Source organism: Microcebus murinus, chromosome 20, assembly GCF_040939455.1.
Source record: "Microcebus murinus isolate Inina chromosome 20, M.murinus_Inina_mat1.0, whole genome shotgun sequence".
Lineage (NCBI taxonomy): Eukaryota > Metazoa > Chordata > Mammalia > Primates > Cheirogaleidae > Microcebus > Microcebus murinus.
The window spans coordinates 35,802,100-35,816,867 of record NC_134123.1 but is presented as its reverse complement, the minus strand read 5'-3'; the positions used below and the strand labels follow the sequence as shown (position 1 = coordinate 35,816,867).

General features: G+C 60.7%; 2 protein-coding genes across 5 annotated transcripts; one reads left to right on the top strand and one right to left on the bottom strand.

Annotated features, from left to right (window-relative positions):
• The first annotated feature begins 1,535 nt into the window (after nt 1-1,535).
• On the top strand, nt 1,536-6,119 carry SPATA2L (spermatogenesis associated 2 like). 2 transcript variants are annotated; one of them, XM_012737237.3, is made up of 3 exons: nt 1,536-1,958; nt 2,305-2,608; nt 4,161-6,119. In XM_012737237.3, the coding sequence occupies exons 2-3, from the start codon at nt 2,306-2,308 to the stop codon at nt 5,139-5,141; spliced, it is 1,284 nt and encodes a 427-aa protein (XP_012592691.1). In that variant the 5' UTR covers nt 1,536-1,958; nt 2,305; the 3' UTR covers nt 5,142-6,119. The 2 variants fall into 2 exon arrangements, with proteins under 2 accessions (XP_012592691.1, XP_012592692.1); XM_012737238.3 differs by lacking the exon at nt 1,536-1,958 and having other exon boundaries at nt 1,970-2,608.
• CDK10 (cyclin dependent kinase 10) lies at nt 6,116-14,655 on the bottom strand. 3 transcript variants are annotated; one of them, XM_012737239.3, is made up of 13 exons: nt 14,538-14,655; nt 11,948-12,020; nt 11,197-11,268; nt 10,121-10,223; nt 9,898-9,979; nt 9,567-9,634; nt 8,979-9,031; nt 8,694-8,763; nt 8,056-8,115; nt 7,641-7,764; nt 7,429-7,568; nt 7,022-7,074; nt 6,116-6,751 (listed from the first exon to the last, which is right to left on the bottom strand). In XM_012737239.3, exons 1-13 carry the CDS (start codon nt 14,622-14,624, stop codon nt 6,657-6,659), a joined length of 1,080 nt encoding a protein of 359 aa, XP_012592693.2. In that variant the 5' UTR covers nt 14,625-14,655; the 3' UTR covers nt 6,116-6,656. The 3 variants fall into 3 exon arrangements, with proteins under 3 accessions (XP_012592693.2, XP_012592697.2, XP_012592696.2); XM_012737243.3 differs by lacking the exon at nt 14,538-14,655 and adding an exon at nt 14,123-14,437; XM_012737242.3 differs by lacking the exon at nt 14,538-14,655 and adding an exon at nt 13,788-13,975.
• Between the last annotated feature and the right edge of the window lie 113 nt (nt 14,656-14,768).

Genomic DNA, 14,768 nt, shown 5'->3' with positions numbered 1-14,768 from the left:
GAAAAGAAAAAGAAATGTGAAGCCACTGTGTCCCAGGTAGCTACCCCCTGTGTGACAAACCACCGCAACTCACTGGCTGGAATACACAACAGTATTTGGGCAGGGCTCAGAGGGGTCAGCTTGTCTCTGTCCCTCCCCAGGCGTAACCCAGGGCAGCTTCCAGGTTGGGGTAACCCAGTGACTACGGTTTGGTTTTGCCCACTATCTGCGGTTGATGCTGCAGTCAGCTGGGACCTCAGAGCTGTTAGAGCAGATACATGAGGTTTGGATGAATGTCCTGGGGCTGCCATGACAAATGCCATAGAATGAATGACTTAGAACTGAAATTTACTCTCAAGGTTCTGCCGATCAGAAACCTGAAACCATGATGTGGGCATGGCGTGGGAGCGAGGCTGGGGCCAGTCAACAGCGAGAGGACCAGTGTCTGAAGGTGGCTGCAGGCAGGAATTCTCGGTGTTCTTTGGCTTGAAGCTGCATCACTCCAGCCTCCTCCCCATGCATCTGTGTCTAAATTTCTCACTTCTTACGGGGACACCAGTCATACTGGATTTAGGGTCCGTCCTAATCCAGAATAATCTCATCTTGACTTGATTACATCTCTAAAAACCCTATTTCCGAATAAAGCCACATTCACAGGTTCCAGGAGGACCTCACAGCCCAGGGCAAGGCTTTCCATGTGGCAAGGCAGGGTCACACCGGGTCAGGCCCATCCCAGGAGTCGCAGCGGGAACGAAACCCAGTCGGTTCGGGGCTCTAGGCCCAGCGGGACGGAGCACCGGGCCGCACGAGCTCAGTCGCGAGCTGGGGGGAGGCTAAGGGAGGTGGAGGCGCACGAAGTCGGCGGCCCCTCGCGGTTGGCGTGGCAGCGAGGCTGGGGCCCGTCAACAGTGAGAGGACCAGTGTCCCGCCCGGAACGCGCCAGCCCGGTCACAACGCAAGTGCCGGGCGAACGTGCTGAGACTCAGACCGGCGCCCAGCAGGCCACGTGGCAAGCTCGGGTCCGTCCGGCGGGCAGGAGGGGCAGGTGGGCCTCGCTCTATGCCGGACCCTCTGCCTGCTCCGCCCGCCACGGGGCGGCTTAGCCCGGGGCCAACGGCGCGGGGCAAACAGCAGCACGTCCCACGGAGCCAGCCGGGCCGTCGCGCTGCCTCCAAGAGCCCCCGACGAAGCTCCCAGGCCCGAGGGCCGCCCGAGACCACGCAACCGGGCGGTGCAAACCCCGGGCTCGCCGGGCCCGCGAGCACACAGTGACAGCGACGCCAAGACACACACTGATGGCCCCGCCCCACGCTCCCAGCCAATCCCCGCCTAGAAATGGGGCCCCGCCCCACGCCCCCAGCCAATCCCCACCCAGATGTGCGGGCGGCCCTACCCCCGCCGGGAGAGGCCCCGCCCTCCGCACGCTAGCCAATCTCCGCCTGGAAATGGGGCGTCCCCGCCCCCGTCGGATTACCCCGCCCTGTGCCCTCAGCCAATCCTCGCCAGCCAATGTGGGTGGCCCCGCCGCCGCTGGCGCCCCAGCCCCCTGCAGGCGCGGCCGAGCGGAGCCCTGGTCCCTGCGGTGGGCGCTCCCCAGAGTCGGCTCCGGGAAGCCCGCTCCGACGGGAAGACCGAGCGGGCTCCCGCCCCCGCCCCGCGGGAGGGGCTGTCGGAACAAGCAGGCGCCAAGCGCCCGCAGCTCTCGCCCAGGGTTGGCGGTGGACGACGCTAGCCCCGGGGAGGCGGGAGGCGACGGGACTGGCGGCCGCAGAGGTGCAGGCGCTCGGCGGGCGGGACCGCCGTTCCCCGCCTTCCCCAGGCCCCGCCCGCCCCGTCGGTAGCCGAGGGTGGCAACCGGCAGGTCCGCCCCCTGCGTCACCGCACGGCCCGCGCGCGGAGCCCACGCCCGGCGGAAGCGCGCGGCCGGGGAGAGGCCAGCGCTGAGCAGCGGCGACGTCCGGACTGCCGGGGACGGACAGGTAGCGCGTGGGGGACCCGCAGCTCGATCTGGTGGCGAAGAGGCCTGTGGCCAGGACGGGGGTCAGGGAAGGGGCGCTGTCTGTCCGGTGCGCACAGCCGCCAGGGCCGCGGTCTGCAGGCCGGAAGGGGGGCGCTGCACGTGCTGGAAGCCGCTCCGCTGGAAAGGACTGGAGCTCCAGGCTGAAGGGGCCCTGCGGATGCGGGGTAGGGGGCGTAGAGCCGGAGGAGGGGCGTGTTCTCTGGCTGGAGGGACCCTGCGGATGCGGGGTGGGGGGTGCTGTAGAGACCCGGGCCGAACAGCTGCGGGAGGCGTCTGTGGTTCCTGATCCCCCCACCCCACCGCAGGATGGGCAGTAGCTCGCTGTCGGAGGACTACCGGCTGTGCCTGGAGCGCGAGCTGCGGCGGGGACGCGCGGGCGTGTGCGGGGACCCCTCGCTGCGGGCCGTGCTCTGGCAGATCCTGGTGGAGGACTTCGACCTGCACGGGGCGCTGCAGGACGACGCGCTGGCGCTGCTCACCGACGGCCTGTGGGGCCGCGCCGACCTAGCACCCGCGCTGCGCGCCCTGGCCCGCGCCTTCGAGCTGCTGGAGCTGGCCGCTGTGCACCTGTACCTGCTGCCCTGGAGGAAGGAGTTCACCACCATCAAGGTAGGGCGCTGGACCAAACGGGAGCGCGCCCGCGGGCGACAGGGCCTCGGTTGCTTTTCCTACCAGGCTGCCGGGGGCTGGCTCCTGTCGGGAGAGAGGGATTTCAGGTGGCCTCCGGAGCTCACAGCACTCAGCGGACTGGCGCGTGTTGGGTCAGCTCCCAACCGAGGGCTTTGGGGCACTCCCAGGACTAAGAACCTGGGGCGGGCAGAGGGGCTTGGATGCTACCTACCCGGGGGAAACCCTACCCTTAAAGTCCAAATCACTGCAGTCCCAGAAGTGGCCTCGCGGCCCTAGTTGCCATGGAAATCCAAGGACAGGCGCACGAGAGGGACTTGAGGTCCCATGGTCATCCTAATTTCTCCAGTATGTGGGCTGATCCCATTTGCAGAGGACGCTGAGGCTGGGAGGAGCAGGCGGATGGGTGTGTGCCCTGCGAAGTCAGCAGGGACTGGGCACGGACCTAGTTCACTCCTTGGCCCCGGCTCGGAGGCTGTGCCCAGGGCTAGCCTGACCCCTCTAGGTGAGCCGCTGGCCTGCATGAGGGGGTAGGGCCACCGGGAGCGCTGAGCTAATTCCAGAGTAGGAAGGCGATGACGTCACTGCACACGTGGGCGAGGTACGCCTCCGCCAGTTGCCATGGTAGCGGCAGCCTCTCTTGAGGGGCGCGGGAGCTGCTCCACGGGGACACCTGCTGGCCCGAGGTTGCGGGACTCGGATCCGTCCATTCAGACCGGAGGGGAGGATGGGCAGGCCTGCCCTTGGGACGTTCGCAGGCTGGGGGCCGGGAGAGTAACGCTGGGTTTCGCAGGTGGGCAGACCTGCTTAGTGCTGGTCCTGCCTCTTGGCTGTGTGGCTTTGGGCAAATTACCAAATCTCTTGCAACCCGTTTCCTCCTCTGAGTAATCCAGTTTCTGGGCTACAGGGATGAACACAGAGTCCTGAGCACGGTGGGCACACAGTTGGTGCCCAATGGTGGGAGATGTCGTAAGTGCCTGGTCCTAGAGTAAGGAATTTTTAAGTTGAGAGAGACACATCGTTGTCCTAGTCGTTCCTTTCATTCATCACCTAACTGCAGCTAGAAGGGACTTTGGTTTGGTTACTCCAGGGCTCTCAGCCAGTTGTACGCTTCAGCCACATGGTGGAAAACCCAGTGGCAAAGCCCCTGGCCCCACAGGGAAAGATGTCGAGGCTGAAATGGAAGAAACCAAAGTTCAGAATAGTGCACTTAAGAGGTTTCCAGCTAAGGGGGCAAGTTGCATTCTTCTGCGTTTGTGTTTGTATAACCAAACACCTGGCCAAGTGCATCTGAAATGAGAAGAGTAGAATTTCTCAATGTAAGGGCTCTTTGTGTTCCAATTTATGAGCCAGTGAATACTATTTTTAACTACAACTTAAAAATTCTGATGCCCAGGCCTGCCCCAGACTGATTAGATGAGTCTCTGGGGATGGGCCCCAGCATCAGAAGGCGGCCAAAGCCAGGGCAGATGGGCCCTGGGGGTCTCCAGCCTGGGGAGGGTGGGCTGTGGCTGACCAGGTCTCTCCCTTGCAGACCTTCTCAGGGGGCTACGTGCACGTGCTCAAGGGTGTACTCTCGGAGGACCTCCTCCTCAAGAGCTTCCAGAAGATGGGCTACGTGCGCAGGGACAACCACCGCCTCATGGTGACTGCCCTTCCCCCAGCCTGCCAGCTGGTCCAGGTGGCCCTGGGCTGCTTTGCCCTCCGGCTCGAGTGCGAGATCCTGGGGGAGGTGCTGGCCCAGCTGGGCACCAGTGTGCTGCCGGCTGAGGAGCTGCTGCAGGCCCGGCGGGCCAGTGGGGACGTGGCCTCCTGTGTGGCCTGGCTGCAGCAGCGGCTGGCCCAGGACGAGGAACCACCGCCCCTGCCCCCCCGGGGCTCTCCTGCTGCTTACAGGCCCCCCCTGGACTTGTACCGGGACCTGCAGGAGGATGAGGGCTCTGAGGAGGCCAGTCTGTACGAGGAGCCATCCCCAGGCCCAGACTCGCCCCCCGTGGAGCTGGCCTACAGGCCCCCACTCTGGGAGCAGAGTGCCAAATTATGGGGCTCTGGAGGCCGGGCCTGGGAGGCCCCAGGTGAGGAGCTGTCTCGGGCCAGCAGCCCACCCTACGGGGCCTCAGAGGAGGAGCTGGAGCCTGAGCCCTCAGCCTTCTCCTTTCTCTCTCTGCGCCGAGAGCTGAGTCAGCCTGGAGACCTGGCCGTTCCCGAAGCCCCCAGGAGCCCTGGGGGGGCCAGTCCCCGACGCATGAGGCCAGAAGAGGCATCGGCCTCAGCCTACGGGGCTGCCCCTGATCCCCCAGGCTACCAGGCGCATGGCTGCCTGCTCCCGGGCGCACTGCCCACCCTCTGCTGCGACACTTGCCGCCAGCTGCACGCAGCCCACTGCTCGGCCCTGCCCGCCTGCCGCCCCAGCCACTCACTGCGCGTGTTGCTTGGGGAGACCCAGCGTCGCTTGTGGCTACAGCGCGCTCAGATGGACACCCTGCTCTACGACAGCCCTGGGGCCCGGCCCTAGGCCCCGAGGGGCCCCAGGTCGAGGGCTTTTGGGAGACAGTTCCCATGGTGCTTCTCTTTGGGGATATGGCCCGATGGCTGCCCTGCCCTGGGCATGGAAGAAGTTAGAGTCCAGGCCCCACTTGGGAGGGGCTGGGGGGGTTGCCCTTGTCTCATACAAGGCACCTCCTGAGGGGGCCATTCCCTGTCCTTGGTACCCAGGCCATGCCCACCTGTGGAGGGTGGAGGGGCCCAGCCTACTTGTCCATGTCACGTGCTCAAACCTCTCCCTGAGAAGGAACCCTGACCCCTCAGGCCCTCTGGCTGGCCTGTAGCTCCTGACCTGCTCCACGAAGTCTGTGGTCCAGGACATGTCACTTCCTTGTCTCCAGGGTGTTACCCACACAGGGAGGCCCCTGAGATCCTGCAGCTGGCACTAAGGCCAGGCGGGGCCTCTGCCTGGTGCACAGTGGACCTGGCTGTGGGTTCCCTGGCCCTTCTCCTAGGGTGTCACAGGCACAGCCGACAGGGCCAGCTTCCCAGACAGAAAAGGGTGACCGAGAGCTGCAGCTGTCAGGGAACAGGTGGTAGGAGGCACCAGCCTGGCCGTGAGCATCACTCCCCTGCCAGGAGGACAGAGGTCCTCAGCAGCACCCCAGCCTTCCAGGTGGAAGGTGGGGGTGAGGGGCCTCGCAGGCTGCTGGGCTTGTGGTGGGTCCAGTGGGTAAAGGTGCAGCCAGTTCCCGTGTACCTGCTCCTGAGGCAGCACAGTCCCCAAGCTGGGGAGGAGGGGTCTGGCCTGGCCCACCTTTGGGACTGGTGCTCTTGGCCTGGGCTATTGGGAGGCTGTTCTGGGCTTGCCCCTCCCTGGCCACCAGGGTACTGGGCACCACCCTCATCCCTCCAACCCAACCCACCCCCTTCCCAGCACACTCAGAGGAGACTGTCAATGTTGCAAGAATCAGAGCCCCAAAGTACATTAAACGATGGAGAAACCACAGTGTTAGGAAAGCTTTTATGGGATGGGAACCCACTATTTTCCTCCCTCAGCATTTAGACCCAACCATACCCCTCTTCTTGGGGCCAGACCCAGCTCAGCCTACAGCCCGGCTCTCCTGGTGTGCTCAGGGGTGCACCCCCAATCACTCAGCCCTGGGCAGCTGCTGGTGACCAAGAGGCAACACAAGTCCCAGGTCAGCACCCACTAGCGTTTCCAGGGCAGCCATGGGGATGGGCCTGCACTCACAGTTCCTGCTAAGAGTGGGGGGTCAGTCTCAAATTCTACCAGACAGAAGCGGAAGTGATGGGCGAGGCCCCGTGCTCTAGAAGCCCAGCCCTTCTAGAACTCCCACCCCTGCCTGTTTCTGGGGGTGGGTGCAGAAGAGGGTGTGGTGGAGTTGCCTGGAGGAGGATGTCCTAGCCAAGGGGACGAGCTGGATCCCAGATGGCTGGTCAGCCCAGCCTGACAGGGTCCCTGCCTGTCCACTGCTGACAAAATGATCCAGCCGAGGGGTGCAGGTGTGTGCCAGGCTCAGCATCAGGGCTTGCGCTTGGTCTGGCCCTCAGCCGTGGCCGGGGCGGCCCGCTTGTTGCGGTGGTGAGGGAAGGTGGGCATAAGCTCTGGCTCGCAGGCTGCAGGGAAGAGAACAGCTTAGTGTGAGGTGGGGGTGGGGGGCTGCCCAGGCAGGGCCCCAGGCAAAGGAAGCATCTCAAGGGCTGAGCCCAGCTCTGCCTTGGGCCCTGGCCCTATGCTGCCCCTGCTCCATCTGTCCCCACCCCCAACCCATGGAGGGCCTATGTGCCTGCAGACAGTGTCTGCCCAGGGCCTGCACCCCACCCCAGACAAAACGGGCTGCTGGGCAGGCTCCCCTAGAGCAGAGCCTGAGGGAGTCTGGCACTCACGGAGGGGCTTCTCCTTGAAGTAGGAGCTCTCCAGGCAGTCCCCAGCTGTGGCCCTAGAGAAAGGTGGCAAAGCCGTTAGTGGGGTCCTAGGCCTTGCTCAGCCTGTTTCCCTGACATCCCACCCAGCTGAGTTCAAAGTCCCCAAAGAGTGGGTGGCGGGGTAGGGGGGGAATGGGACCTCATGGCAGGCTCCACAACGTTGGTGGACAGAAGCCACTGGGGCTGGGTGCCTGGCCTGTGCCTGTACACACACGAGAGCAGCCTTGGCAGCAGTGAGGCCTGTGTCCTGAGAAACTACCTTTGAAGGATTCAGGTTTAACATATCCTTCCACCCCTGTGTATACATAGGTCCAGGCCCTGCAGTCCTGAAGGGCCCGGCCCACAGAGCTGCAGGGGGGAGTCCGAACCTTTTCTTAGGGTCGTACATGAAGAGGAAATTCACCAGGCGCAGCCCGGCCTCTGAGAGCCACGGGAACTTGTGCTTGAGGTTGTTGTAGGGCTGCTTCCTCAGGCTGTACTGGCCAACCAGCGGCAGCTTGGAAAAGCCCTAGAAGAAGCAGGCGCTAAGCCATGGGGGGAAGGCACAGGGAGGGGTGAGGGGCTGGCCCTGGACACCCACCGGCCAGATGTTCTCATTGGGCGTCCCCAGCAGCTGTACAATCAGGTCGATCTGGTGGATCTCAGAAGTGCCAGGGAGAAGGGGCTTGTGGGCCAGCAGCTCAGCCAGGATGCAGCCCACGGCCCTGCGGGGAGGAGTGGGCCTCGCTGTGGCCACAGACCCGTGCTGGGTCCAAAGTCACCATGGAGGGACAGGCAGGTGACCACGGGGTTCCTCAACCAGGCCCATGACCCCACCCTGGCAGGCTTCCTGTGGACCTTACTAAAGGCCTATGAATGCTGAAGCTGCCTTCTCATGTTCCTCTCGGGTTCCCAGCCCCACTCCCACCCCTGCCCTGGGGCCCCAGCGCAGGAAGCACATGACCCGGCTCCACCTCAGCCCTTCCCAGGCCCCAGGAGTGGCAGCCCGTGCTCACCACATGTCGATGCTGGTGGTCTGGGTGGTGGTTCCCAGCAGCAGTTCGGGAGCTCGGTACCTGAAAATGGAGCGCCCCACCTCACACCACTAGCTCCTCCAGCCCAGGCCACCACAGGAGACAGCCTAACCCCAGCACCCTCTGCCCTTAGCCTGCACCCTGCTTACAGCTGCTGGTGGGGGCGAGCTACCATGTCCACAGTGTCCTGTATGTTACAAGAACCATGGAACCCTTAGCACAAGGCTATGCCCAGCCACTACCATCAGCCCGTTTTCAGATGGGGATTACACGACACACGGCAGAAAGAGGCTACATGGAGATCCTGACCTGGGTCTGAGCTACTTCCATGTCCTGCCCTTAACCACAACCCTGCTCCGCCTGTTCAAAAACATCAATGAGAGAGAACTACAGACGCTGCACAGGCTGCCCACCCTCCCGTCTGTGAAACGACCCTTCCCAAGGTAGTTTCACAGCCATCTGGACAAGGCAGGTCCCTGATGCCACTGAGCCTGGCTGTCATCCCTTCCCCTGGGACAGCCCTGCTGTGTCCTGGGAAGCCATCCCAGACCCAGCTCTTCTGCATAGCTCCGCACCACGCATCCTGCTCCCCAGGGGCCCCACATTCCTGAAGGACTCACCAGAGGGTCACCACCTTGGGAGTCATTGGTTTTACTGGGATGCCGTAGGCCCGGGCCAGGCCAAAATCCGCTGCAGCAGAGAAGGGAGAGTGGAGTGTGTCACCCACTGAGGGCTAACAAGTCACCACCTAGGGACAGAGCCAGGCACAGGCACCCTGGGGCCACAAAGACAAGTCAGCTTCTGGCCTCTGGGTGTCTGTTAGGACCAACACCCCCGCCCCAGGCAAAGGTGGGGGGGGGTCACAGGACAACTCTATGCAGGTGAGGCCAGCACAAGGCACCCACCTGTCTTTACGCAGCCCTTATCAGTCATGAGCAAGTTGGAGACTTTCAGGTCCCTGTGACAAGAAAGAGACATTGGTGACTTCCAAGAAGCAAGCGTGACAAGGGCAGACTGGCATCATATGACAGTCTCCTGCACTTTTCCTCAAGTTTAGGCCTTTCGGAAGGGAGGGCAAACAGGCGACTGACAGCTGGGAAGCAGAAGCAGGGCCAGGCCTCGAGCTGAGGTCTCGCCTCCCATTCTGCCTGGGTCCCCAGCCAGATGTGGCATCAGCTGCCGCAGGGCCGGAGCCACTGCTCACCTGGTGTGAGTCCCCACTGCAAGTGAGCCCTGTCCCCGACACTCGCACCAACCACCATCAGTCTCTGAGTGGCCAGTGGGCACAAGGGCTTCTGTAACTTGTTTGGTCCTGGACCATTCCCTGTGGAGCAGTTAAAGAACTTCACTGCACATCTACTCCTCTCCTGCACGGCACTTGGAGTGACATGCTGGCACCGGACGCCAGGGACCACCCTCCCCAGTGTCACAGACTAGCACTGTCTCCACCAAGCCCTCTGCCCAAGACCATGCCCCAAGCCCTGCCCACCCACCTGTGGATGATGAAGTTCCTGTGCAGGTACTGAAGACCCCGGAGCACCTGCAGCACGATGCACTTAACCTGTGCAAAGGGCCTGGGGCGTCAGTCAGGGTGTGCCTTCGGGGAGCCCAGCCCACGCCTGTCACATCCAGTGGCAGCCAGGAGCCCGGCTGGAAAGGTGCTACTGTCCGTCCCCTCCTCAGTGACCCATCTGATGAGCAGGGCTGGCAGGGCTCCCAAGTCTCCCGTGGTGCCCGACAGGCAGTAAAATCCACCTCGTTAAAGCTGAGACGGAAGTGGAATGTTTGGTACGCGCATGTCCCACCCCAGGCCCCGCTACAAACCTGGGCCTCTGAGAAGGGCGTCGGCATGTTCTCTAGGAGGCTGGCCAGGTCCTGCTCGCAGTAACCCATCACCAAGAAGATGCTGGAAAGGGGAGACGAGTGCTACCTCCTGCCTGCCCCAAGTGGGCAGAGGGCCTCCACTGCTGCAGAAGGGGACCACCCACGGCAGGGACAGGTGGGGGGCTCAGCTGGGGCCTGATGCAGAGGCCAGGAGACTGCACACCTCTCCAGGTGGTTCCCCACGACCACCTCCTTCAGCTCCACGATGTTCGGATGGTGAAGACGAAGAAGCAGTGTGATCTCACGCAGGCTGCTGATGGGGATGCCTGTGGGGGGGGACAGCCTCAGCGAGCCCTGCCCACTGATGGGGATACCTGGAGGGACAGCCTCAGCGAGCCCCGCCCACTGATGGGGACAGCCTCAGCAAGTCCCGCCCACTGATGGGGGACAGCCCCAGCAAGCCCCACCCACTGATGGGGACAGCCTCTGCGAGCCCCGCCCACTGATGGGGACAGCCTCAGCAAGCCCCACCCACTGATGGGGACAGCCTCAGCAAGCCCCGCCCACTGATAGGGACAGCCTCCTCCAGCCCCGCCCACTGATGGGGACAGCCTCAGCAAGCCCTGCCCACTGATGGGGACAACCTCAGCAAGTCCCGCCCACTGATGGGAACACCTGAAGGGACAGCCTCAGCAAGCCCCGCCCACTGATGGGAACACCTGAAGGGACAGCCTCAGCAAGCCCCGCCCACTGATGGGAACACCTGAAGGGACAGCCTCAGCAAGCCCCGCCCGCTGATGGGGACACCTGGGGGAACAGCCTCAGCGAGCCCCGCCCACTGATGGGGAACCTATAGCCAAGTCGACCTCAGGCAGCCCCAGGCCATTCTCAGGCACCCTAAACCCTTGACACAAGGTGCTACAACTGTCCCCACTTTAGGGAGAATCAGGGCCATTGGAACAAGCACTCTTCATCAGATACAAATAGCCTCTCTGTGCCAACTGCTGTGTCACAGGCAGGTGCTGGGGGATGAGCAGGAGGTGGGGGGTGACAGCAGTGCTGAGACAATGAAGCAGAGTCACCAGACGGGAGGGAGGAAGATGAGGGGACGCAGACCCCTCCCAGCAGACAGTGGGGAGAAGCACGCAGGGCTTAGAGCCACGCCCAAACCCTCCCAGAGGCTGGACAACACCTTCCTGGCTGTGCTGCACACAGCGACATCAGCACCATGCAGCTCTCAGGAGGGTTCAGTCCCGAGGAAGCCGCAGGTAACTCACACCTTCCCCCCCCCCTCCTCACCATCCTTCTCCTTGTCCATCCGCACCTTCTTCAGTGCGACAATCTCATCTGTCTGGGTGTCCCGGGCCCGATCTGGAATGGAAACACATCCATCCCCCATCAGAGCTCCCTCTTACTGCCCTTCCTGGGCTCCCAGGACTCCCCTCCTCTTATCTGGCAACCTAATGCCCAGTGACACCCAGACCTCACTCTGTGCAAGCAAAACCCCTAGCCCAGGACACATGTTCGCTGGGGGTTTCTTCCTGTGAGATGGGTGGGGGTGCTGTTTTGCTCTGCTGAGTTGTGTGATACCAAGCTCTCAGTTCTTAGCATGCAGAACACTGTCTTGTAATAACGTGCTAACATTAAATAAGGTACTGTATCCAGAAAAAATAAATAGCCTTATTTTGTGTGACTATGGCTCCACAAAGCATTGTGATAATTTGTGCAGCTTCTGGAATAACACCCATTTTGCAGCTACTACATACAAGCTCCAGCTGCTTTTGGAAGTTCTACATTTTGTTTCTCTAACAGTTATCTCCACTCTGTGGTTACACATTTGGATTACTGACATTAGCAACCCGATGCTTATGTTTATCCAGAAAGGGTATAAAGTGTGTGGTCATTACACCAGGAACTAGAGTTCTTGAACAAGTTTCTGCCCTGGTTTGGAGCGCAGGGTCTGAGCCCCTTCCAGCCCCAGCGCAGGTGCTGCTATGACACCCCCGTCCTGTGTGACTTGTGGCTGCAGACCACAGCCGTGGGTACTCACACACGATGCCATAGGTGCCCTCCCCTATGCGGTTCAGCTTCTCAAACTCTTTCACACTCCGGCATCGTCCCAGCTGAAAGAGAATGGTGCCACCAGTGTTGGTATTTGGCAGCTAATGGGACAGCAGAGGATGGAAATTTCACACATAATTTGTACAAAGAAGCCTGCTCATGACTTGCTCACCAAACAGAAAAGCAACCACACACTTCGGCTTTTCTGATAATAAAAAGAGGTGATGGGCCAGGCGCAGTGGCTCATGCTTGTAATCCTAGCACTCTGGGAGGCCGAGGTGGGTGGATCATTTGAGCTCAGGAGTTCAAGACCAGCCCGAGCAAGAGCGAGACGCTGTCTCTATTAAAAATAGAAAAATTAATTGGCCAACTTAAAATATACAGAAAAAATTAGTTGGGCATGGTGGCACATGCTTGTACTCCCAGCTACTTGGAGGCTGAGGCAGAAGGATTGCTTGAGCCCTGGAGTTTGAGGTTGCTGTGAGCTAGGCTGACGCCATGGCACTCTAGCTGGGGCAACGGAGTGAGACTCTGCCTTAAAAAAAAAGAGAGAGAGAAAAAAAGGGGGGGGTGATGATACTGGGCCAGCGTTTACCAAGAGTGGCCTAACCACTCACTTTCCCATGGTCCAGATGTCTGCTGTCCAGTAACAGTAACCACTAGCCATGTATGGGAACACTTCCATAGAAAAGACTGCTGTCCCCAACATCCATACGCCACTATTTCCTTTGAGTTATGAAACACTACCTAGTGGCATTCAGCCTTGGGATGTGAGAAGGGACCTATGTGACTTCCAGATGAAAGGCAGCTGGTTGCCACCTACTTCTTTGGCCTTGGAGGCAGCCTGAGATGTGGATGAAGTTCAGGGGGAGCATCAACACAGGTGGAACCTGAATGCCTGGCCCACCTTGTGGAAAACAGCTGCCTCTCTCTGGAATGTTAAGGGAGAGAGAGACAAGGCCCTACATGACCTGAGTCACTGAATTTTGGGGTCTCTCTCTGTCCTGGTACAGAGCCCGTACTTGACTACACTTTCTTAATGTGGTGCATTCACTTCTAGGTGAACTGAATGAGCTCTTCCTCTTACATCTAAAAAGTACATGCAAGCCAAGCGAGGTGGCTCATGCCTGTACTCCTAGCATTCTGGGAGGCCAAATTGGGAGGACTGTTTGAAGCCTGGAGTTCAAGACCAGCCTGAGCAAAACCCTGTCTCTACAAAAAATATAAAAATTAGCCAGGCGTCGTGGCACCCACCTACAGTCCCAGCTACTCAGGAGACTGAGGCAGGAGGATCACTGGAGCCAAGTACGAGGCTGCAGTGAGCTATGATGATGTCACCCCACTCCAGCCTGGGTGACAAAGCAAAAACCCCTGTCTCGAAAAATAAATACATAAAATTAAAAAAAAACCCCAAAAAAACAGAAAGTACATGCAGCAAGGTTCGAATTCTAACAGTTCACATCTGGCTTCCCTGCTTCCCTTAACAATTCTGCCCTAGGCCTTGTTACTTCTTGATACCTGGGGAACCATATCAGGATCATGTGGCCTGGCACCCTTCCATGATCTCCCCTTAGCCTTCTTTTCCCACCTTAATTCCCCTTCTCACATCCCCTCTCTCCTTGTGCTTCCTGTTTACCCTTTCTCTCCTCTGTGAGGCTGCTGCTCCAAGCCTGGCATGCTACTCCTTCTCATCTCCAGCCACCCAAATACTACACACATTTCGTGGCCCCAAAGAAATGCCACCCATTCTACTAAGATCGTCCTTCCCCCCAGCTGAAAACAATCCCTTTCTCTAAAATCCCTGACACTTTATGTCTTAAGGCACCTACCACTGTGCACTTTGCATTGTCCTTGGCTGGCTGTCTTAGCTCCCTGTGACAGATCTCCACCTCCCTGCTTTAGTCTCAGTGTCCAACACAGCGCTCTTAACTCAGCAAGCACCTACTGCACGTCCGAATGATGTGCAATGACCATCACAGGACTGAAGTGTGGCCCCCGTTACTCGTACGCCACAACCTGTTACTGAGTCTGACTGGACCCGTGACTCGGCCTATCAGAGCATCAGCAAACAGTTAAAACACAATGCAGCTTCCAGAACTCACACCTCTGTCCCTCCACCACCTGTCTAGCTCGGTAAAACCCACTCAACGACCCGAAGAGTCACCTCGGCAAAGGGTCGCCAAGGGGAATACGAGGCAGCACAAGCGCAGAGGCCTCGCACTGGGGCGCTATGAATGCTGCCGGGTCCCAGCGGGGCCGCGCCTGACCCAGTCTCAGCCCGGCGGGAGGCTCCCAGCCTCCACCTCTTCCGACGGGTACATTCTCCCCCAACACAAAGTGCAAAACTCAAAAGTGCTCGAGGCGGAGCCCGGAACCTGCCCTTCTCAGGGAGGCGGGAGTCTCCAGAGCAGGCCAGGGCTGCCCGGACGGCTTCCGCCCCTGCCGCGGGGAACCTTGGAACTGTCGTCCCGCGTGCCGGAAACCACGGCGCCGCAGCGCGACACCGAGTCCCAGCGTGCCGCCGCCTGGCCCCGCGGCCGGCGAGGCGGCACGGTTGCCCGAGTGGCACCCCGTCTCACCCTGTGTTCTGGAGGCACCACGAAGAAGCCTTCCTTGCGGATACACTTCAGACGGATCTGCTCCGACTCTGGTTCTGGCTCCGCCATGCCGAACGCCACCTCGCCCCGCCCCCTTCGCCGTTTCCCATGTGCGCAGGCGCATAACCTACTTCCGGAGGTGTCCTCTCCTTAGCAACGGTTACCAAGAGAACCTCTCGAGAACCGCCCCCTCCCCAGGACCTCGGCTCCTAG